Raw genomic sequence first — 23,471 nt, forward strand, 5'->3', positions numbered from 1 at the left:
TTCTCACCCTTCCTCCTCCATCCCCCTGCAGCTTCTGTCCCATTCCATTCAAACTGTCCCATTCCCTCTGTCCTTAATATTAACTGCAGTTTCAGCAGGACCCAGCTGGACCAAGTAACCATATTTATTTCACATATGAAAAAGGAGTGCTGTGGCTTTCTGATTTCCTTCCCAAAAGCCATGGAAGGGATCCTTGTAGGATAAAAATGTGGGAAAGAAGACACAAAGTGCTTTTTCTCCGTTGAGGCTGAGCTGGGTGTATCCAGTCAGGGATGGTTGTAACACAGCACTGAGGTGGGTGTCTTTTCTTCTGCCTTTCATTCGTGTTGCTCTGCTTCATTTTGGAGAACCGTGTTCCTCATTGCATGCCTGTGGATCCATGTTGCACCACAGCCTTTTTTCCAAGGTTTTTCCAGCCGTGGGATTTGGCAGTGTTGGGGTACCACCTTCCTTGGGTGGTTCCTACGGTGTAGTGCTGGGGAGTGGAGCAAATTGCTCTGTGCTGACATTTATATCCTCATGTGGAAGTTGGGCTTTGCAGCGTTGTGGGGCTGCTGGAAACGGCTGGGAAAAGCCACATGGGGAATGCTTTTGAGCTGGTGTGTGTGTGCTGGAGCTCCTGAAAGCCTTTCCTTCATCAGCACGGGAGTGACAAATTGTCCTGACACGACTGTGAGTGCTGATCCCGTCAGAGTGTCCCTGTGTGCCCGTCTGGGGGTTGGCATCGCTGTTTGATAACGGGTGCTGGGGTGTGCCCACCTCCAGCCTTCCAGACAAATCCCTTTTTGTTGGCAAAGCGTTGAAAATTGGATCATGAGGCAGTGTTTGAGTGGAAGTGCTCAGGGTGGCCAGTCCCTTTTTTTTTTCCCAATAGGAAGGTTATTCAGGAGCTGGAAGAAAGCTGTGGATTTGAGTTTGTTTTGAGCAGAATAATCTTATTTTACCAGCTCAATGTGCTGATAAGGCTTGGTTGTGGTGTTGGTGTCCTTTGGGGGGAGTGCTGCTAATTTAGCTGTAGGAATGCTCTGACACTTGATGAATGAGTCAAGGAATAACCAGGACACTGGTTTCCACTTGGCTTCCAGTATTTCCCAGTTTGCTCAAGCTGACTGGTTGGTGAGGTCAGTCAGTTGTAGGTTGGCTTAGTCCTTCCTGGGCTGTGTGGGGCTGGACTGAGAGGTGGAAACTTGTAGTGAAATGCGTTGGACTTGTGATCATCCTTCACCTGGGTGATGCTGAGAGGGCGTGTGATGTGTTGGAGCTGTTGCTGTTGGAGCTGCTGGAATGTGGCAGAAGGGGTTAGAAGGAATTTAGGAGGGTTGTGTCTGCACAGAGGTAAAGCAGCCAACCCTGGGGCATGGCTGGTGCTTTCTGGCTCGCTCTGAGCTCTGCAGACCTGTGGAAAAGCACTGAGAGCCCTTTCTTGCAAAAGCAGAATCACAGAATCGATTGGGTTGGAAAAGACCTCCGAGATCATCAAGTCCAACCCTTGGTCCAACTCCAGTCCCTTTACCAGATCATGGCACTCAGTGCCACGGCCAAGCTCAGCTGAAAAACCTCCAGGGATGGGGAATGAACCTCTCTGACTGTATTGGAATAGCCAAACCTGTTACACCCCCAGGTGTTCATTTCCCTTGTGTACCTGCCCTGTAGCCAGGTGGAGGGGGAGCCCCAGCCCCACCCTGGCTGTTCCCAGCCCTTGTTCCGAGGAGCAGCAGCTCTCAGAGGATCCCTCAGTGCTGCAGTGGCAGCAGGGCTGGGTTGGCTTTCTAGGTTTTTCTGCCAATCCAGCGTAATCTCTTTCTGCCTCAGGAGCTTTGCTTGCTTAGCTCTGGTGTTCAGGCTCCAGAGGGGGGCTTGGATGGTGGCTGAGGGTCACCCCAAGACTGTCTGAGGGTCTGAGGATCAGCCCTTTGCAGCTGGGGGTGCTCATCAATACAGTAGGTAGTGCTGGATACTGGCAGGGCTCTTCCTGCCTGTGGAGATGGAAAAGGAAGGGGGGTAATTGCAGAAGTCACTTGAAGTGGATTCCTGATCCTTGCAGAGCAGCACAGAGATGTTCCCACTCACCTCACAGCATTCCTAGGAAGAGGATGAGGGTGAGTGATCCATGGTAGAGGTTGATGGGCTGTTTGGTCAAACCTTGCAAGCACAGGTTGGCTCAGCCTTGCCAGGGCAGCCCCCAGATTGGATCACTGCTCCTTTTGGGAGGTTTGGAGCATCTGCCCTGTGCAGTGTTGCTCCCACCTGGCTTTTTAGCATGAACAACCCTTGATCCCAACCTGTCTTTGCAGATCATCCCAGGATGTGCTGGATACAGCAGAATTGTGGCCCTTTGTGTGGTTTTTAAGGTTGGCACAGCCCTGGTGTGAGGGACTGAGTGAATCTGAGTCTTTCCTTGCAGCAGGATGGATCTCCCTCCTCCATCTGGGAGCTGGAGCTTTGTTTCACACTGAAATCTGCTGGTTGTAGGCTGGGTTTTTTTTCAAAGAGCCTGTGGAAAGCATGTGTGGTTTACGCTGGAGTCTGGAAATGTATCTGTGCCTTTAGACTTGAGTGGGTTTTCTTTGCAAGTCTAATGAGCCCTCCACACTCCTCAGAAATCAATCCCCTGGTTTTCCCCTTTCCCTTCCAAGCAGACTGATTAGTAAATGTGGTCATTACATGTAGCCTGTTTTCAGTGTCTCCTCTTTAAATATCCAAGGAAACGGAGCACAAGGGGATACCTTCTGTTGAGGTAAAGGGATTATTGCTGGGGTTTGGCTAATTATTCCCATCTTTGCAGCCTCTGCCCTGACCTCTCTTCCTTGGGCAGATCTGGTATCCCTGCCTGTCTGCCCTCTCTCAGTACTGTCGTTCAGAGCAGTGGGTGGGATTGTCCCACTGGTGCCATGGGAAAGCAGAGAGATTTGTCTCCAAGCTTGTCAGGCCTGCCAGAGCTCAAGGAGCATTTGGACAACACTCAGGCACAGGGTGGGATTGTTGGGGTGTCTGTGCAGGGCCAGAAGTTGGACTTGTGGGTCCCTTCCAACGCAGGATATTCTGTGATTCCAAGTGCTGATGCTCCAAGGCACATGGGAAGAACAGAAGTTTATTTATTTTGGGACGAGGTGCAATCCTTAGGGACAGGTTATACAAGTCCATAGGAAGAAGGGCTGTGTTGACTGTGCTGATCGTAGACACACTTCACTTCCAGGAGAGGTGATGAAACCACTTGTATTCAGGGGTTTGAGTAGCACGTGTGTGACTTTGAAGGGCTTTCTGCCACTTGTCAGTGTTTCACTTTATGGCTCCCCCTCAGCTCCGGTCCGGGCTGTCTGCCTGGAAGTGCCTGATGTAATTTCAGATGGATTTCATCAGTGTGTCAAGTCACTTGCTGCAGAATGAAATTCCTTGAGGTGTTTGTAAATGACTCAGAAAATCTAAAGAAGTCTCTCCCATGATTCCCGAGGACATCCAGCTCAGCCGTGCCTGTGTTTGTGATGGTCTGGAGATTAGTTTTTGAGATAAATCCATTGTTTTCCGTGCATTTGAAAGAAATGGGCTTCCCTTTTTGAAGCTGAAACTGGAGAAGCAGGAGGATGTTCTGAGTGGTGCAATTCTTCCTTGCCTAGGAAACATTTTATCTTTTCTTTGATCAAAGCTTGACTTAGATCCTGGCTGTGTTGCTTTGGTCTTAGTGCGAAGGGGGGTGTGTGTTGCTCACAAGCAGCTCTGCTCCTTGTATGAACTGAAATGTCACTTCACGTGAGCTGCCTGGTGCATGGAACACATCTGGCCAGCTGTGCCCATTCTCAGTGGAGCTGAGGGCAGAGCAGAGCTGTCACACTCAAGATGAGAGGCCAAGTGATGGGCAAACAGTGCTTTTCTTGGCTGGGTGCTGTGGCTTTGTGTATCCCGGCAGCAGGATGAGGCTTAGGCAGAGCATGAGGGGGGTTGTTCCTGCTCTGCAGGGCTCAAGGTGAGTGTGTTCATTGTGTGGTTAGTTTGAGCTCACGGTGATGACAAAAGGGACCATCCCAAGAGAAGGGATAATCCAGAGGGATGAGTTTCCTGGAGGTTGGTCTGTCCTCCAGCCTTTGTGGCTGCTCAGGGTTAGTGTCAGTGCAGGCTGGCAAGAGGAGCCTCTGTATAAAAAGGACACTTTTATCTGAAGCTCTACTTCACTTTGGTCTGGTCAGAGGTAACAAAGGTTTGGAAATGTGGCTCGTGTTCCTTTTCTAGTGCTGACCCACCCTGTACAAAGTGCTGACAAGCTCCGTGCAGGTGGCAAGTGTTTTATTACCCTCCCACTGCAGATCCTGGAAGTGATGGGGTGAGAGTTGTTGGGATTGAATTACCTGTGTGGTTTAAGGTGAGACCTGTGATGAAGCTGGTTTGTGTTACAGAACTGGGGCTTCACATGCTCTCTGCTGGTAGCTGAAGCTTGTGGTGTTAGTGAGCTCAAAGCTGGGATTTCATCCCAAGTCAGAATTGCCTTTTGTGGTTGATTTTCAGCTCCCACTTACTCTGAATTCAAGGGCAGACTTTACCCTGAGCAAATCCTGCCCTCTGAAGTTGCTGCTTATATGTGGTTTTTACCTACTACCTCATCAGCATGACAAAGGGAGCTGCCTGGAGCTGCCCGGAGGGGTTTGTACAAGGAGCTTTTAACAATGGACATCTCCAAATTGGACAGAAAACTACATGCTCTTCCCTCATAATCTCCCTGTTATAATGGAGAGCCCGGCAGGCATGCACAGGCAGAAGTAATAAATGTTGCTGTTGGGGGCAAAAGGAAAGCAGGTAAAAGTACAGCTAAAGATCTGCTGGGGCAGGTGTGGCTTGTAGTCAGTGCCCAAGAGAACAGATTCAGGGGGACGGGACCAAAGTGGGGGTGTTGGGACCAAAGTGGGGGTGTTGGAACCAAAATGAGGGTATTGGGACCAAAGTGGGGGTGTTGGGACCAAAATGAGGGTGTTGTCCTATGGTAAAGGCAGTGATTCAGGGGCTTGTGAAGACCTTCAGGGGTGGTGATCTGAAAAGAGCAACTATGAACTGGAGGAGTCCCTGGTGCTCCCTGGTTTTGTTCTCATCCCAAGCAGCATCTTGGGCACCTGCCAAATCCAAGCACCACATGCACACGTGGCTGTGCTGCCCTGTCTCCTCTCCTTCCTCATCCATCTCTTCCATTCTAGTCCTCTCTCCCTTCCATTTTAATTCTTGCCAGGCAGAACTACATCCATGTTCTCCTGTGGTGCTCCTGGGAGCTTCTTTTGCTTGCAGGGTGTGGAATTCCAGCGTTGGGAATCTCTCATCCCCAGCACTGCTGATCTGTCCCTGCTGCCTCCTGATTTCCTGGGTTTGGAGCCTCCTTTGCATGAGCTCTGCCTTTCCACCTATTCCAGTGTCAGCTGGATTACCTTGCCAGCTCCTCCCTTCCCCCAGGTTCCTCCTGGAGATGAAGAATGAATACTCTTTAATGTGAAGGCACTTATTAATGCTTAATCTCTCAAATATGTCACTGCTTCTGTGTCTAATAACAGGGTTTATTGTCACGGCTGTCTGAGGTCCACATTTCATTAGCTGCTTTTGCTCACATTTACGGAGGAGTTTTGGACTTCCTGGGGTTGTTTGCTCTCTCAGCATCCAAGAACCTCTTGGTGCTTAAGTTCCTAAATGGATAAATCCTGTCTGGGGGTTGTGGCAGTGTTGGTGTACAGGTGAAAAGCACCTTACAGTGCTTGAGGTGAAATACTTGGCTTCAAGAGGAGGGGACTGGGTGATGCTGGAGGGAGGTGGGTGGGTATAATGTGAGTTTTAGAGCCAGGTAAGGATTACTTGGCACTAAAGTCCTGCAGTGTGGAGAGAGGGAAATGCCCTGAGTGTTTTCCTTCAGTGAAAATGAGCAGTTCTGTGAGATGGGTGAAGCTTTTGGGGTGTGTGGGGTGTTCTTTGCTGCATCTCCCACCATCAGCAAAGTGCTCCTGCCTCCCTCGATAAGGGCTGACAAAGCCATGGCTTTAGGTGTGGTCAGAGCCCCTCCAAACAGTCTCTCCATTCATGCACCGTGATAAAACCAAGCACTGCTGAAGCACCAGCCCCCCTGAGTCTGCAAGCCTTTGTATTAGTGATTTAGAGCCTGTGACCTTACAGAACATCAATGGATCCCTCGTAACCTGAGAGCAGGAGCGGGATTATTTTAAGCCAGAAGTCAGGCTCTGAAGCAGGAGCTCCTTTTGTGCATGTCATACATGTGACAGCAGAGCTGCATTTAGAGCTGAAAGCAGATAAAATCCCTGAGGAGACTGATTGCACCTCATTTCTTTTTAACAAATGTACTGGGGAAGAGGAAGCTGGGATTCCTAGACTTGGGGCAGGCTTAAATTCAGACAATTTCTGCTCTTCACCCCTGTGGAAAGAAAGATGGGCACCAACTGGGCTAATTCCTGGGAAGATGAAATGCATGTGGATTATGAATTTATTTTTTTCAACTTGCCTCTCTGTTAGCTGTTGGGTTAGGAGGGAAAATAATGGTTTTACAACTCTTTGGCTGAATTTATGGCCCGTGTTCCCACATGGGTTGTCACTAGTCATGCTGCCTGCACCTGCTTTTGCTGCAAATCTGCTCATCAGCTCCATAAAACCAGAATCAAGGCAACACAGATTGCTGCTTGATTGTCATCCCAAGTGGCCCAAACTGGGCAAAGACCAGCTGGAGAGAGACATCCCAGTGCCCAGTAGGGATGTTTTGGTATAATGGTTTTTATTTGCTGTTCACCCTGACTGGAAAATCCTTGTTTGTCTCATGCCTCAGCATGGTTCAAACTGTACTCCCTTGTTAGGAAAAATAAAGGTACAAATGCAGCTTCTGTGGGGGTTTTGTATTAGAAGGAAGAGCTCTGGCTTGGTTGGTGTGTCCCAGTCCTTTCCCTCCCTGTCAGGAACTGAATGAGTCTCTGATCCCTACACTGTGCCCTCCTGCTGATGTTTGTTTTTGCTCTTGAGCTCCTTCAGATTAGGCTGCATTTATCTACTTACTGCCCTTTCTAATGCAGATTTAATAAAAAATTGCTGCTTTTAGTTGTAGTTAATACTGTTGTGAACATTTTGAGGGAACAGAGTTATTGCTGTTATGCAATAACGTGACAGGGGAGATGGAAATGTAGCAGAAATGCTTGTTGAATGTCTTATTGTTTGTTGCTTTGGACATTAAAGAATTAAAAAAAAAAGACATTCAGGAAACGCCCTCTGACTTTTGACCTCATCTGAAGTGTCTCTTAGTCATGACAAGCAAAAATAATGCAGCAGAGCCAGACAGAAACTCACATGGCCTTGGCAGAGCCTTCTTTAGTTGCAGGGTGGCTGTTGGGGTGAGGACTAGTCCTGCTAAAGCCCTGAAAGCTGGTGAGACCTGATGTGTTTGTTTCTTTCTAGGGTAAGAAACCAGTGTGTCAAGAATGCCTGACACTTTGCTCTGTATTTATAGAGACACTGTCCTGGGAAGGCATCCTGCTGCATTCCAGCACTGTCAGTCACCTTCGGGGAGCTGGAACTGGACACTCTGGGGCTGTTTGGTGCCCAGTCTGGCTGTCAGGTGACTAAAAGTAGTGGCTTGGTGATTTGCAGAAAGAAGACTGAATATCCAGTAAGGTTATAGGTTTATTCCAGGCCTGGGTGCATGGGGGGATGGCTCCTCCAAAAACGTGCACACCTGGTCGAGTTAACAGGTTTATATGCAAGTAAGTTATACATTATACATTATTTTCTTAGAGAAGGCAGAGTTATTATAATGAGTTTCAAGAACTGATTTCCATTTTCTGCACCCTGTGCCACTCCTGCCTGTGCTTTTCCTCCTGGTAATTCAGGTCAGGGGTCTTTGGTGGTCTTTGGGGATGAAGTCAGGCATCTTCCTCCCTTGAACTTTTGCTCAAAACTGCTTCAAACCAGATCTGTTGGCAACTGTAACTGGTCTAATTGGCAAATTTCTCAACTTATCTTGTTCTTTTGACATATCTTCTGATTTATCTTCGTTTCATGGGGTATGCAGGCTGTTTTAATAAGTCTAGGAGGCTCTGGGGCCTCTTGGTGTGGCATCTTCAAGGACAGGTCTGTACCTTGTCAGTTTTGCTGTATGTTATACAGTGAATTTTATAATAACTACTAAGCGAATTCTGGGATAGGTATATCAATTAATAACATTATCAATTAATAAGCATAAGTCCCCCCAATCACTGGTGAAGGCAGCACTGTGTGTAAACTGTACACAGAGACCTGTGTCCCTCCTGCAGGGAGAGCTGTGGTTTGTCAGACAATTTGGTTCCTGCCTGTGTGTGTCTGAGGGCACAGAGCACAGAATCACAGAATGGATTGGGTTGGAAAAGACCCCCGAGATCATCAAGTCCAACCCTTGGTCCAACTCCAGTCCCTTTACCAGATCATGGCACTCAGTGCCATGGCCAAGCTCAGCTGAAAAACCTCCAGGGATGGAGAATCCACCCCCTCTCTGGGCAGCCCATTCCAATGCCTGAGCACTCTCTCTGCAAAGAATTTCTTTCTGCTCTCCAACTTCAATTTCCCCTGGCAGAGCTTGAGCCCATCGTGCCCCCTTGTCCTATTGCTGAGTGCCTGGGAGAAGAGACCAACCCCCACCTGGCCAGAACTTCCCTTCAGGCAGTTCCAGACAGTGCTGAGGTCACCTCTGAGCCTCCTCTTCTCCAGGCTGAACACCCCCAGCTCCCTCAGCCTCTCCCCACAGCACTTGTGCTCCAGTCCCTTCTCCAGCCTCGTTGCTCTTCTCTGGCCCCGCTCCAGCCCCTCAATCTCTTTCCAGCATCTGCTGGGCACCCTGTGCCTTCCCTCCCTGTTCCTTGTGGAAGTCTCTGTGCTGTAGCACACTGACATCCCCTTCTGCACCTGCAGTCTTGGATCCTGCAGAAGAAAAAGGAGCTCCCTGGGGAAGCTCACCTGCCTTGGCCTCTCCCCTGGGACAGGCTTTGGCTGTGAGAGCAATGCCAGCCTTGGTGGTGTGGCAGTAACTGGAGCAGATGGTGCCGCTGTCATCATTTTATTTTCTATCCATGTGCTGAAACAGCTCAAAATAACTTCAGAAATGACAGCCCAATCCATGAAGACTGTTTTCCCTGCCCTGAGAAAATCTCCTGCAACATCAGTGGCCACACTGGTCCTGTTGCATCTGCTCTGACTGGGATCACTCACTAGACTGAAGCTGTGGCATGAGGAATCTTTCATATTTAATATCTTCATTACTGTGGGAGCATTGAATATTCACAGAACTTCTGTCAGGGTGCAGCAAATGTTGTCAGCACTGTGAAATCAAAGAAAGAGGAGCGGCTGAGATCAAAGTAAGCAATAAACACATACCTTGTGCTTCAACAATGTGTTTTTCAAGCCTGAGGCAAAACCCAGAGGGGCTCAGGTGCAGCTGGGTGGTGGCTGGTGCTGGCACACTTTCCCCCTCTTTCCCACACTTTCTTTCTCTGCCACACTTCCTCTCCAAAGCCCCAGCATTACTGTCACACACAATTTCTGCCTGTAAGAGGCTCAGCTTCTGCTGGTTTAGTGCCTGGAACCACCTCCTAGAATCATAGAATCCTAGAATGGATTGGGTTGGAAAAGACCTCTGAGATCACCAAGTCCAGCCCTTGGTCCAACTCCAGTCCCTTTACCAGATCATGGCACTCAGTGCCACGGCCAAGCTCAGTTGAAAAACCTCCAGGGATGGGGAATCCACCCCCTCTCTGGGCAGCCCATTCCAATGCCTGAGCACTCTCTCTGCAAAGAATTTCTTTCTCATCTCCAACTTCAGTTTCCCCTGGCAGAGCTTGAGCCCAACGTGCCCCCTTGTCCTATTGCTGAGTGCCTGGGAGAAGAGACCAACCCCCAGCTGGCCAGAACTTCCCTTCAGGCAGTTCCAGACAGTGCTGAGGTCACCTCTGAGCCTTCTCTTCTCCAGGCTAAACACCCCCAGCTCCCTCAGCCTCTCCCCACAGCACTTGTGCTCCAGTCCCTTCTCCAGCCTCGTTGCTCTTCTCTGGACCTGCTGCTGTGCAGCCTGTGCTGAGCCCCACTGGCTGGAGCAGCTCCTGGAAAGTGCAGGATGTGGCCCTTCCCAGCACAGGAAAAGCTTAATTGTGCCCGTTTGTCCCTGGGGGCCCTGGCTCTGTGCACCACAGAAGCAGTGGCTGTTTGCTCCTGCAGCAAGGAAAGGAAAGATTCCCAGGGTTGGCAGGAAGGCAGCGGAATGCTGTGGGGTGGTTTCTCCTTGCAGTGGGTTGAAATGCAGAACATTTAACTCAGTGTCTTCAGTGCACTCTGCACCTGGCCCTGGGCTGTGGTTGATCCTGTGTTCTCACCAGGTTTCAGGGGTCTCTGCTGCACCAATTGGGCTCTGCTGTCCATGTGCTGCTACAAAAGCCTGCGGAGAAAGGAAACGAGCAGAGCTCTGTTTCTCTTGCTGGGTCCTACAGCACAGGCTGTGCTGCAGAGCAGTGAGTTGGAAAATGGAGACGGTGCCAGGGAGCTCCTGTGAGCATGAGCTGCTTTCAGGGAGTCCATGTTCACTAACCTGCTGCAAATACCTCAGTGGATCCCATCAAGCACTGTCTGAGAGCTCAGCTCTGTGCTGTCTCATCAGCCACTGTGGGTATTTTCACCCTCCTGTTTGTCTGAGCGAGTTTGGTGTCTGGCTGGCGAATTTTAGAATATTTCTCCACTCTTTGATTGACTGAATTGCATTTCAGGGACTCTGGGAATGCAATAAGTGTGCCAGTGCTCAGTGCCCTCCCAGATGAGCTGTGTTCAGGGAACTGGGGCTGATCTGCATCCACCAGCCTTTCCCTGCCCTGGGAGGTGTTGTGGTACCCACTCGAGCCTGAAATGAGTCTTGTTAGTTTGTTTCTGCTCATATTAATTCAGAAAATCGTGATAACCATGACAAGCTGCTGGCCACACTAACAGTCCTGCCAGGCTCCTGTTCCCTGCGCTCCTGTGTGAGTGGGACCATCCTCTTCTGCTTTTCCTGGGAACACCCTTTATAATTCCACATGAGCAACACCGAGGAGCTTGGCAGCCATCAGTTAGTGAGGATGGATGCCTGTTTTTCTTTCTTCAGGCAGTGCAATTTCTCAGAAAGCAGTTTTTCCCTCCTCATGGTGTAATTTGCCAGCCAAGGTAAAGTAGTTGCTTGATGGGGCAGAACTGCTGCTGTGCCGTTGATTGTCCTAATTCATTAAGACTCCAGTGGCATTTTTGGGAACTTTTCTTCCCTCTTTGCCCCCTCCCCATCCCTTTTGGTGGCAGTGGGGGAGAGCTGTCCAAGGACTGGGCTGTGCACGGTGGTTCAGCCACATCTCAGCACAGAGAGCAGCCTTGGAAGGGCAGGGCAGGGGAAGTTCCAACCTTCCAGCATTTTCTGTGAAGTGAATAGTGACTGGTACAAGCCTGAGTGCTGTCGAGCCCGCCTTAAAACCTGCAGCAGCAGGGGAGATGCTTTGATTTGTAGCAGGCTTGGGCTGAGCCTGGGATGGGAAGAGTCAGAGGGAATTAGCTGGTAAATAAGATCTGCCTTCTCGCTGATCCGCTCTACGTGTTCGGCTGCTTAAAGGCTTCCCAAGCAAGCAGGATTTTGGGGAGGAAGAATTTATCCACCCATCGACCATCTCATGGCTCAGGGAAATGCATGACTGCAAGATGCTGGAGCTGGGGGTTGGGAGAAATCCAAAGGTAGCCTGGTAAATCCTTGCCAAAGAGGCTTCCCTTCCTCCTATTCACAAAGATCCTTCTGAACACGCAGGGCAAGCTTTAAAACTCCTGTGGCTTCCTTTTCTGCTGCCACGTAAGCCCTTCTGATCAGAGCTCTAATCTAGCTAAAGTTAGTGGACTTAGGGACAGCCTGATCTTTGCATCATACTGTGGAATGAGCTGGGTGATCTGGAGTGCTGGCACTTCCCTGGGCCATGGATGCCCTTAAACACCTTCCAAGAGCTCCCAAGGAAAGCTGGGATGGGGAGGGGTGTTCTCTTAGTGGTGTTGGGGAAGGTTGGGTTTGGTTTGGTCAGATAAGCCAGACAAAAAGTGAGAAGAAAAGTAAAAAGGTGTGAAATACCAAGGAAGGAAGATCCTTATAGTGACAGGGGATTCTGGAGGTGCTCAGATTTCAGGTGAGATGAAGGTGGGGCTTTGCTCCCTTTATGTCCCTGTAGTGTCCCTCAGGAGCTTCCTGTGATTTCTCCACTCCAGTGCTGCTCAGAGAGCCCTGCCTGAAGGAGAGCAGTCCATGTTGGAGCCACCAGTTGTGGGATCAGTGGGAGACTGGTCTCTACACTGGCTTGTCCCCACCCTGCTCTCTGATGAGCCTTTTCACCCCTTTTCCCTCTGCAGGGACGGTGGGAATAAAGATGCCTTTGATAAACCACCATGTGCTTCTGCCAGTACCAACTGATGCAAGAGTTGATATTCCCACATTACAAACCACTTGTGTATGTCCCATCAGGTGCTTCCCAGCACATTCCTGCCCTTGGAAGAGGCCACAGTTGTGATGTGCTTTTATTTGGGCAGAGAAGAGACATGCAGGCAAAGCCATTTCCCATCTCCTGAGTCCAGCTCTTGCAGCTCAGGCTGGTTTTGTGCCTGGATAATCTGGTCTCCTAATTGCCACCCTGCTCTGAGGCAGCTGCTGGAGTGGGCCTAAGCTGATTTGGGATGGCAAATTCTGTTAGTTTAATTCTCAGCAACCCTGAGGAACTTATCAGCATAAGTTCCTTGGCTTTTCCCTGGGCACAAGGCTGCTCCAGAGACCTTTCCCCACTGGTGGCCCCCAGCAGTAGCTGACAGAGCTCTTGGCTATGGAGAGGTTGGGTTTGTAAGGGCTGTATTAACTGGAGATGGACTTTTTACAGGGGCTTGGAGTGACAGGACAAGGGGGAATGGCTTCACACTGAGAGGGCAGGATTAGATGGGATATTGGGAAGAAATCCTTCCCTTTGAGGGTGGTGAGGCCCTTGCACAGGTGACCAGAGAAGCAGTGGCTGCCCCAGCCCTGGAAGAGGCCAAGGCCAGGCTGGACAGGGCTTGGAGCCATCTGGATTAGGGGAAGGTGTCCCTGCCCATGGCAGGGTGTGGGTTGATTGATCTTTAATATCCCTTCCAACACAGCCCCATTCTGTGGTATTTGCTGATGGTTCCCTGAGCTCTTGTGCCTTTAGACTGAGCTTTTCCTTTTCCTTTTGATGGTGTTGGTACAGAACTGTGGCATCTCATTACTTGGGGTTTCCTTGCCCTGTTACCAGCCTCACCTTTCCCCATCTCCTTTCCAGACCTGGTAATGTGTCATTAACTGGTGTGGGAGGTGTTTAATGCCTGGTCTCAATAACCTTCATGTCCCAGATGGGTGTGCAAGAAGCCAGTGTGACCACCCTTGCTGTGATGAGACTCCTGTGCCTCAAAGCTGTTCTTCTGTGATCCGCAGCCCATCTCATGTCTGCATAGAAGGTGTCCAGCTCCCAGAAAAAGGTGGCAAAAGTTTCAGACTTCCAATGAGTCATTTAAACTATAACATGGAAAAATTGTGGGGAAAAACAAATAGAAAAAAAATTATTTTTGAGATATTTCTTTTGTGGCTCCCTCCTATTATTCCAAGAGGCATTTGTCTGTCTTTGAACCCAAAGGAAGTTTTTCAGCCCTTTTGACTAGATAATTCTGTGTAATTTCTCAGCTCACTGCATATTAGACAGTGCCTGCAATTAATGAGATCATCGTCCATATTCCTTCCTCTGTCAGCTTCTGGGAAAAACAGGACTTGGAGAAGTACACAAAGGAGATGAAAAGGAAGTTGCTTATGAATTATGAACAGCCTTTCAGGCTGATGTTGTTTCACGGGGCTGTCACTTCATTTTAATTATGTAATTCAGACGGAACGACACTTTCTTTTAAAGCCCTGGTTGTGTTTGATCACCTTTCAGAGTAACACTTAGCTGTGTTTGTTGAGTTTTCATTTTCAATAGCAAGAGTGGTTCCTTTGTGCCCTTCCTGATTAAATAACGGAGAAGAAGGCACTGAGCACAAGACAATATCCAAGAGTCTTTGCTCTGCCACGTCTGGGAACTACCTGGGTGGCCACTTGGATATTGATGCCGTGAGAGACCCCAACAAAGCAGGACTCTGAGCCAAGTTACTATGGGATAAGATAAAAAGCAAAAGTCCTTTAATATCAGGCCAAGGGCCCTTAGGAATACATGGTGACATGCACATGCACCTCCCAAACACTGGTTCCTATGGTTTTTATAATATGGTCTACCCAGTCATTGCTTTACACATCTCTCAGTCCAGCCCCAGTCCCACCCCGTTCCACCCTCTCAGGATTTGAGTCTGGGGTCGGTGAGACCTTCTCTTCATTATTCCTCCTCTTCATTATTCCTCCTCTTCATTATTCCTCCTCTTCATTATTCCTCCTCTTCCTCTGGCTCCTGGAGTTCTTCCAGTGTTCTGATTGATTTCTGGGTCACTCTGCCCTGTGTTTATGTCTCATTCTGCAGGCCTTTCTGAGAGTCATCAGCATTCTACCTTGAAGAGGGTCTAAACAAGACTAAATAACTAAACGAATTTGAGCTACTGGTATGTGCTAGGGGGTAGGATACATAAACAATGAACCTAAGCTGTTAGAAATATTAGCACACTAAACCTACATTTTACTACAGTTACAAGTACTTCTAAAATCTATAAAAATGAAAAATCAGAAAATCAAAAACTCCTTAAGCATCAATATTTTATGGCTGATGTGAAGGATGGAGCTGCTTGGTTGGACCCAGCGATATGTCCCACATTGTGCAAATCCATCCAGTATCTCCCACTGCTGAAATTTCATTTTCCTGTGTTTTCTTGCCCATGTGCACCAGGAGCCCTCCACACCCACCCACAAACAGCTCTGCCAACGCCGGGTTTATTTTGGGATTGGTGTGTATGTAAATCAAGCCATTAGTCCCCACCTCGTGATCCCGGGAGCTGCGCAGTGGGAGCTGCTGCAGATCCAGGCTCTGCCTCTCCCTCTGATCAGGGATAATCCTCCCTCAGCTGTGGGGTCATGTCCCACCAGTCCCTGGGCTGGGAGCGTGGCTGTGCCCATGGGTACAGTGGGGTGCAGCTGCTCACCCACTTCCCTGGGCTGGGCATCGTGGGAACACTCATCTCCTGGCACCACAGGGGCAGTGGGGAGGCTTTTTCATGCTCCTTTGTGACAGTGCTGATGATGTTTTCTGGCACAGATTCCACAAGCTCCACCAAAGCCCAGCTGTGTCCTCCTGGCATCTGCCCTCCTCCCACTGTGCCACGGGGCCACTCGCAGTAGGAACAGGGCACATTGTTTTCAGCCCTGAGTTTAGTTACCTTTCACTGCAGAGAAACTTCTTGCCAAAGGATTAAAAGTTTGGGTTGCCCTACTTAATTTTGGGGGCTGGAGGCTTTGTGTGGGGTTTGCTGGGGGTTTGGCCAAGTGGCATCAGGGTGGGGGCCCTGCTGTGGTGTTGTGCTGGTGGGATGTGTCCTGACTGTGGTCCAGAAAGATGCCCAGGTGCCTCTTTGGAAGCTGGGCAGGAATTGCTGCTGAAGACTGGACATGAGGCTGTGTAGAGACTCAAAGAGAAGCTTTGGGGTGACCTAATGATGGCCTGAAGGGAGCTGACAGGAAAGATGGAGAGAGATTATTTATAAAGGCCTGGAGTGACAGGACAAGGGGCAATGGCTTCAAACTGGCAGAGAGTAGTTTAGATTGGTACTGGGAGGGTGCTCCTCCCTGTGAGGGTGGGCAGGCCATGGCACTGGTGCCCAGAGAAGCTGTGGCTGCTCCATCCCTGGAAGTGTCCAAGGCCAGGTTGGATGGAGTTCTGAGCCATCTGGGCTGGTGGAAGGTGTTCCTGTCCACAGCAGGGAAGTTGGAATGAGATGATCTTTAAGGTCCCTTCCAACCCAGAGCGTTCTATCATTTTAATGACTGTTGTGAGATCTGGTTCAGCTGTGAAATGTTACTCAAACTCTTGAAAGTTGCTCCTGGTTGCTCCATGTTGAACTTTGCTTTGTGGGGAAGTGCATCCAGAGTCACCTGGTGGCCTGAGTGCCATGAGCTGCCCTGTGCTCCCTTTTCTCTGCCCTTGGATCCACACACACCTCCAGTCTAGCCCAAGCACCTTGGAATATCTACTCCTCTCCAAGTCACACTGATCTGAGGGTGTAGGGATGGCAAAGTTCTGCTCTCAAACCAGTTGGAGGCTTGGAGGTCACTGTTTGGGATCCTTTATGGTTGGGAAAGGATCTCCAAGCCTGGCAGTGAGATTTTCCATGTGCCAGCCTGTGTCTCATTGTCACACCAATGAATGGCACAGCAGCTGCGTTGGGTGGCAGGAGCTGGCTGGGCTCTCACCAGTTAAACTCAGCTGCTGGACAGACTGGGTTGATGCTCGGGGACTGCACACACAACAAACACCAGTGGTGCTGGTGGGCTGAGCCTGCCCTGCCAAAAATCAAGTTGTTCCTCCTGCTCCTGCAACAAAAACTTTGCCCCCTGGGTGCCTGGTTGTACCATTCCAGAAGACTCCTCTGGAGGCCTCTCCTCCCGAAAGGGGGTGGTGGGTTGGGAAAACAGGAGGCTTGGATGAGCAGTTAATTATGGGATAGGCTGTTGCTTTTCAGATAATGTCCCTGGTTAAGGAGAATAGTCCTGCTGGGAATGGATAAGATTCTTCTGAGGGTTTGTGTTTTATCTGCCATGCCGAGGGTGCTGCTCAGGTTTATCTCTGCACAGCTCTCCTTGCTCTAATTATGCATCACTCAACCATTGCTTCAAGGCGGGGCTGGTTCTACACTTTTAAGAATATTTTAGAATATTTTTTTCCCCTTCATGTTATGTTTTTCCCTAAGAGGGATTTCCCCTTCCCCCACTCAAAGGGAAAAACAAACAGAATTATCATTTTGGACTTTTTTCAGAATATTTAGACCATCTCTTTTTAAGAATTCAAATCTAGAAGATGCAGTTTTAATGAAGTTGAAATTCTCTTTGGTCATCTGAATTTATTACCTGAGTGAAAACCCAAAACAGAGCTGAGCCTTTCCCTCTAAAACCAGACAGGCTTTGAATATAAGCAATTTAGTTTTCCTTCTTGGTTTGAACAGGTCAGATCTGTCCCCAGACCAGGCACATCATTTGTGGGGTTTGGACTGAGCGACACTTTTAGCTGATGTCTATGAGTAAAAAAGAGGGAGAGAATGAAGGTCAGCATCCACTGGAGAGGTGCAAGATGCCTTTCTAGCTGATGCTCCTGGTGAATAGCCACGATTCCATGGTGTGTTTGAAATTCTGCTGGGAGAGCTTTGCAGCTCAGAGATAATGGTGGTGGCTCAGTCCTGCTTACCCACCGGATTGCTTTGTGTGCTTAATGTTATTTATTTGCTTATCTGGTGCTGATGAAATTTCATCAGCCCTATTGTAATGGGTTTCAATCTCAGCCCTGCCAGGCCTCAGAGGGCAGAGAATGCTTCCCAATGGCTTTGGGAGAAAGGCATCTGTTGAATGGACACTTGTGCAGCTAAAAGATGCTGTGGGAACCATGTGGGAGTGGGATCACAGAATCATGGAATGGGTTGGGTTGGGAGAGACCTTAAAGATCATCCAGTTCTACCTCTGCCATGGGCCGGGACACATTCCACTAGCCCAGATGGCTCAGAGCTCAGTCCAGCCAGGGATGGGGCAGCCACTGCTTCTCTGGGCACCTGTGCCAGGGCCTGTCCACCCTCACAGGGAAGAGCATCTTCCCAATCTAAACTGCTCACTATCAGTGTGAAGACATTGCCCCTTGTCCTGTCACTCCATGCCCTTGTCAATAGTCTCTCTCCCTCCCTGCCCCTTGGCTTGTGCCACTTTGAGGTGGTTTATTCTCCACCACTGGTGTTGCTGACAGGGGCTCAGGCACAGGGAGGCTCTGCTGCTGGGCTGCAGGACATGGTGCTTCACCTGCTGGGAGATGCTGCTGCTCCCCATGGCAAACCCAGACATCATCCCCCCAAATCACTGTGTCCAAATGAAGGAGCAGCCAGGGCAGGGTGTTTCATAAGCTGCAGCTGGGTTTGAGGTGCTCTCAGCGTCTCACTGAGCATTTTTCTAATGGATCTTTGTGCCTTTTGGTCATGCTTTTTTCCTTGTAACAGAAAGGCAGCTCTTTCTCTCTCCTCTCTGAAAAATTAATGGCTGCATCCTCCCGAGCCCACCCTGGCTCAGAGGCAGCTGAATCCTGCATGGAACAGGGTGGGAGCAGAGGCTGGCCCTGCCTGCCCATGAGCAGCACAGACACATTGCAGGACCACCACCTTCCCTGTTCCTTTGTGCTGGAAAGCCCTGGCAGTGACAGGACAGCAGGAAGCAGTGACAGCCTTTGCTGAATCACGGCCACTGCTGCAGTGCTGGTGCTGCACTCCTGCTAAATGCTGCTTTCCCAGGAAAAGTGGAAGGTCTTCTCTGTGTCCATGGAGGCAGCAGACAAACCTCTGACAGGTTAGGTGAGCTCACTAGCTGTCGAGCAGAGGGTCTTCTCTGGGTGGTGTCCCAGGAAAGTCTTGTCGAGAGGCAAAGAAAGGACTAAGTGTGGCTTTCCAGGGAGTCTGGGGAGACACACTAACTGCTCTTCCCCAAAAAACCCGTGGGAGGAAGAGAGGAAGGGAGGCAGAGTGAGGAGACAGCCTCATTTAAATGCAGCACGGCAGATTTGTGAGTGGTTTGCTCTGGACGTGCAGTTGGGAAGCAAAGATGTTGCTGTCTGGATGTGTAGTGAAGGAGCGTGGCTGGGAGGGGGTGAGATCTGCTCCTGCCATCCACGTTTTCCTGCCAACAGACTGGGATTGGGAAAACTGCTGCACCCAGTCCCAGATGTGTGGGGGACAGAAGAGTCACTTCTGGGTACATACAAACACACCAGAGCAGAACATCTGTGTGTCATTTTACACTTCTGTTCCCACTCATGTTGCTTTTGTGGCCCCTACACCAGGTTAACACTACATTTTAGTATTTCAGTGCTAAATAGACCTGTAAATAATATCAAGCATCAGCCAGATGAGACCAGGATATAATCAATATGATCCTTTGAGCACTGGGAGGAGAGCAGCCATATGTTCCAATAATTAGGGCCCACCAGTTTTGGGGTAAAAATTAGGAACTTAATTCTTTCTCATTTTATCCTTCTATTTTTATGAGTTCTTTTCAGGGAAAGTTCTTGAACTTCCTTCGTACAGTTCTGTCAGATGGCTTTGTGTCTGTCTGAGGCAGAAATTAAATTGCAGAGTCATCTTGCTAAGGCTTAAAAAAAGCTGGCTGAGAGATCTGGTTACTGGCCCTGGAGCTTCTCTGGTTGAGTTCCATATATCCAGTTAATTTATTGCCAGCACACTAAACCACGAGTTCCTTCCTTGCTGCTGGTAACCTGAGCTTTGTTACTGGATTAATTTGCTTCTGATGGTCATGGCAAACATGTGACCACACTAATAGCTGATTATTAATCACTGCCAATGGCTGTAATTATATCAGCTATTAGGAAGTCAGCTAAAAGCACTGTCTGTCCAACCAGCACGGAGAGCAGGGAGAAACACAGTCCCTGCATCAGGGAGCAGATGATGGTTGTTGGCAACTTCCCTTCCTTTTGCAGATCAATGCACTTTAGAAAAATGACTCTGAGTTTTGGCACCTTTCTGCTCCTACCTCTATGTCCAGACCTCTTTGCTTTGCTCTGCACTGTGGTGTGTCTTCTGAGCCCTGCAAGAAGAATTTGGGGTTAATTGTCCCCTTACAGCCACAACCAAGTGAAACCCTCTTCTCTTAAGAGTCTCTGGTCCAAATCCATCTCTGAAAAGTCCTGTTTTAGCCTTGTGTGCCCCTTTTCCTTGTGCAGGAACAATTAAACCTTTCCTTTGCTCCTGTTGTGTCAGAATTTGCCTAATGGGTGTTGCTTTTCACTCTCATCAGGAACCTGTGCTGAGAGGTGGCAGAGCAGCCTCAGGACATCACCATGATGGAGGATCACGCACCTGGCCAGGAAAAACACTTCTCCTCAGGTGAGCACGTCCAGGAGCTGGTGAGAGGCCCCACCTTGCCCACTGCTGGGAGAGTGGGAGCATTGTGGTGGTGTGAGGGGTCCTTGGAGGCAACCAGGAGAGGGAATATGTGTGTGGAAAGATACTGTGGATCAGCTGGGTGCACAAGGTACTCCAACATTGACAGTCATAGGAAATTGCTGCTCTTGGATATCATTGCCCAGCACAAGCAGAACCACTCGTATCCAGACTAGGGATTATCTTCCTGCTGCAGCTTTGCAAATGTGCCTTTGTGTTCACTCCTGAGTTTGCTATAAAAACACAGCACTGCTTTTATTTGGGGTCACAGCTCAAGGGTGCTGCTTGCTGCCTGCTTTCCTCACCTGCACAGGGACCTGGGGACAACTGAACAGAGAGCTCTGGGAGTGGGGGCCATGCCCAAGTCTTCCTCCCCATGTTTCAGACCTGCATTTCTCCAGGAGCTTTTCCTTTCTCATTCCACCACGCTTCTCAGTTGAGCTTGGAGGCTCACACAGCACCAGCAAACCTGGTGGGACTCACTCCTGGCTACCCTCCATATAAACATCATCTTAATTTTCTTTTCTTGAGGTGCTTTGGACACACCTTACACCAGATAAATGGATTGCCTCTGGCCTGGAGAGAATCCATAGCATTCATCCATCCTGGGCTCTGTAACCCATTGCAGTCCGACAGCTCCTCTCAGCCTGTTCACTCATCTCAGCTTCCCAGGGATTTCGCTTATTCTTTTCCAAGGCAGTTTTTCCAGCTCTCATTATTTGATTTGCTCAGACCCTTTGCTGACAGGAGACTTGTGCCTCTTGCCCTGCTCTTCCAAAAGACTTTTCCCATCACGTCTTGGCACCGTTTGGTGTCCTGCCCTGATCCTGTTACACAGAGGGGCTGGTTTGCAGTCCTGGGATTGCTCAGCCTGCTCTGGGAGGGAGCTGAGGGCCCCACAGAGGACAGCAGTGACTCAGAAGTTGCACATCTTTCCTCCTTATGTTGCTAAGATCTCCTTGCCTGCTCCTGCCATGCTTTGCTGTTCCTGCCTGGCCGGTTCACTGAGCTTTCCTTTTGCTGATGGGTTTCTGCTTGTTCCTGTTGGTGACGACACTGGTGCTTTTAGTTGGCATTTTCACGCTTTGCTTGCTTGTAGTTCGGGTGGTTTTTACCCTCCAGTCACAGTTTCCTGCTGCTTGTGGATCTGGGCAATCAGAGGTGGTAACACACAGGCCCTAATTCATAGCCAAGGACTTGTTGTAAGTATTTGAATGTTTTCCAGGCTATCCCCTTCAGATTCCAGTCGATGATGGATCGGATGAGCCTGTTTCTGAAACATCTGACGCTAAGAGCACCCCAACTACGGAAGGTGGGAGCTCTTTGACTTACTGCTTTGAAACCATGATGGATGGGGTCGTGGTAAACCTTACCTAAAGACTCACCTGTGCTGTGTCCTGGTGGAGTTTCTCAGGAGGAGTGTCTGCACTCTTGGACAAAAGCTCTTCATTAGTCTCATCACAGTGAGGTTTGCTGTGCTGCAGAATGAGATAATGAGCTCTGAAGGTGGGCTGGAAGGCAAGAGAAGGTGAAGTGTTTATTACAGCTCAGGAAATTGCTTGTGGTTTGTTTCCTGAAGACTTTCTGTGGGGACTGGAAGGTCCCACTGGCTCAGGCAGGAGCAATCCCGTGTTGTGTGACTCGTGTTTGTGTCATTGTGCTGCCCCAAGCACTGACAGCGTGTCCTGTTTGCTGAGGTCCCTTTTGGAGGCAGCTGCACCTCACAGCTGGTTTTTGCTGCCTCTGTGTTTACATGTTTGTTAGTACAGTGTGATTCCTGCTGGAATGATGAGCTGGGCAGAGTCTACACATAAAACCAACCTTCATGCTGAGGGAAGGGTTATGGTGGTAGGACTCAGACTCCTCTGGAGTGTTACCTGGTGCCATATTTTAGGAAGAATCTCATTCCAAAGTGGTCCAGGGACTTGTTCACCATTTTAATTAACTGCACCTTTTGTGTTCCTCTGGTGGTTTAATCCCAAATATCTACCTTTGGAGACTTCAGGTAGGGGCATTAGCTTGCAAAATTGATCTTAAAGAAAGGAAGGGTGGACAGAGATGCTGAGCAGTCCCAGCCCTGTCCTGCTGGAGGTGTGGGCTGACTGATCATCTGTGAAGTGGCTCAAGAAATCATGATGTAAAACCTGACTGGTGCAGGGGGAGATATTATCCCTCTTTCCAGTTGGATCTGGATTGTCATGAGGAGCAGACATCCCTCGGGCAAGTGGATCCAGGTGTCTCTCTGTCCCAGAGCTGCCTAGAGAGTGCTGGTTTGTGAAGGTCTCCCATGGGAGCTGCTATGTCCTGCTCCAGACCAGTGATGTCCCAGTGCAGACAGCATTGCTGTGCATGTGGATCAGGCACCAGTGCCTGCTTTTGGCTGTGGATTTTTGGATAGAGTTCTTGGCAAAGCCTTCAGAAGCATAAGGAGTGTGCTGTGGCACATTGTGTGGCAGAGAGGCAGCTCGTGGTGTCCCTGTGGTAGTGGCTTTGCTGTGTTTTGCTTGGTTGTGCCCCTCCACAGGCTGCACTGGCTCCAGGGAGGGAGTCAAGTGCTTTTCTGAGCAAATAAAGTTCTTCAGGCACGTCCTGGCCTCCACAGGGCTCTGCCACTCAGCAGCTGTGTGAAAGCTGTGTTGTTTTTCAGATGCCACAGCACCTTTAGTGGAGGAAGGAGACCACGAGGATCAGGGTGGTGTGGAACAGCACGGGGAGATCCCAGAAGGAACCACAGGTGAGGGAGACCAAGGTGCAGTTCCATCTCTTGAAGCAGAGAGAGCAGAGAGCTGGACTGGTTAGTGCTGAGATAACACCACAGGACCTCTCTCAGGGACGTTTTACTCCTGATGATGCTTCTTTCTTCTCCAAATAATTCCTTGCTTACACTTGTCCTCTTGCCTTCCCCATCCTGGGGGAAACTCTCAGCCTTTTCTTCTCTCTTTCCTTAGCTCTGCATCTGACAATCTGTCTGGTGTCTCTGGTGGCTTTGCCTCCCACCTCCAGGCTGAGCAGATCCGGGTCATTCCAGCCCCTCTTCCCTCATCCTGGTCTCCACAGGCCCTCGGTGCCTGTCCTGGAGCACTCTGGCTCTGCCCAGCCCTCGTGGGTGTCTTTGGAGTGGCAGGTGAAAACCAGGCCACTGCAGCAGTGCTTTTAAGGATAATGCAGAGGAAGTGAAGTGGCTAATTCAGCCTGAATGCCCTGTGGGGAATCACTGCACCTGGGCCTGGTTTTCCAGGGAGGGATGGAAGAGCAGGGAGTGACTGCAGCAGTGCTGTGTGGGTATGAGGGCAGGAGCTGCAGGGAGGGGCAGATCTGTGTGTGAAAAA

The 23,471-nt window shown here is 49.6% G+C and overlaps 1 protein-coding gene across 18 annotated transcripts in view; it reads left to right on the forward strand.

Annotated features, from left to right (window-relative positions):
- MAPT (microtubule associated protein tau) overlaps positions 1-23,471 on the forward strand; it is a 46,234-nt gene that overhangs the window by 2,400 nt on the left and 20,363 nt on the right. For 15 of the 18 annotated variants that reach the window (XM_071577389.1, XM_071577390.1, XM_071577381.1 and 12 more), the window contains exons 2-4: positions 19,997-20,085; positions 21,368-21,454; positions 22,790-22,876. In XM_071577389.1, coding sequence (XP_071433490.1) covers positions 20,040-20,085; positions 21,368-21,454; positions 22,790-22,876 — 220 coding nt within the window. In that variant the 5' untranslated portion in view covers positions 19,997-20,039. The remainder of the gene's footprint in view (positions 1-19,996; positions 20,086-21,367; positions 21,455-22,789; positions 22,877-23,471) is intronic. The other 3 variants (XM_071577382.1, XM_071577397.1, XM_071577385.1) reach the window with 2 other exon arrangements.

Source organism: Pithys albifrons, chromosome 25 (genome assembly GCF_047495875.1).
Source record: "Pithys albifrons albifrons isolate INPA30051 chromosome 25, PitAlb_v1, whole genome shotgun sequence".
Taxonomy (NCBI): Eukaryota; Metazoa; Chordata; class Aves; order Passeriformes; family Thamnophilidae; genus Pithys; species Pithys albifrons.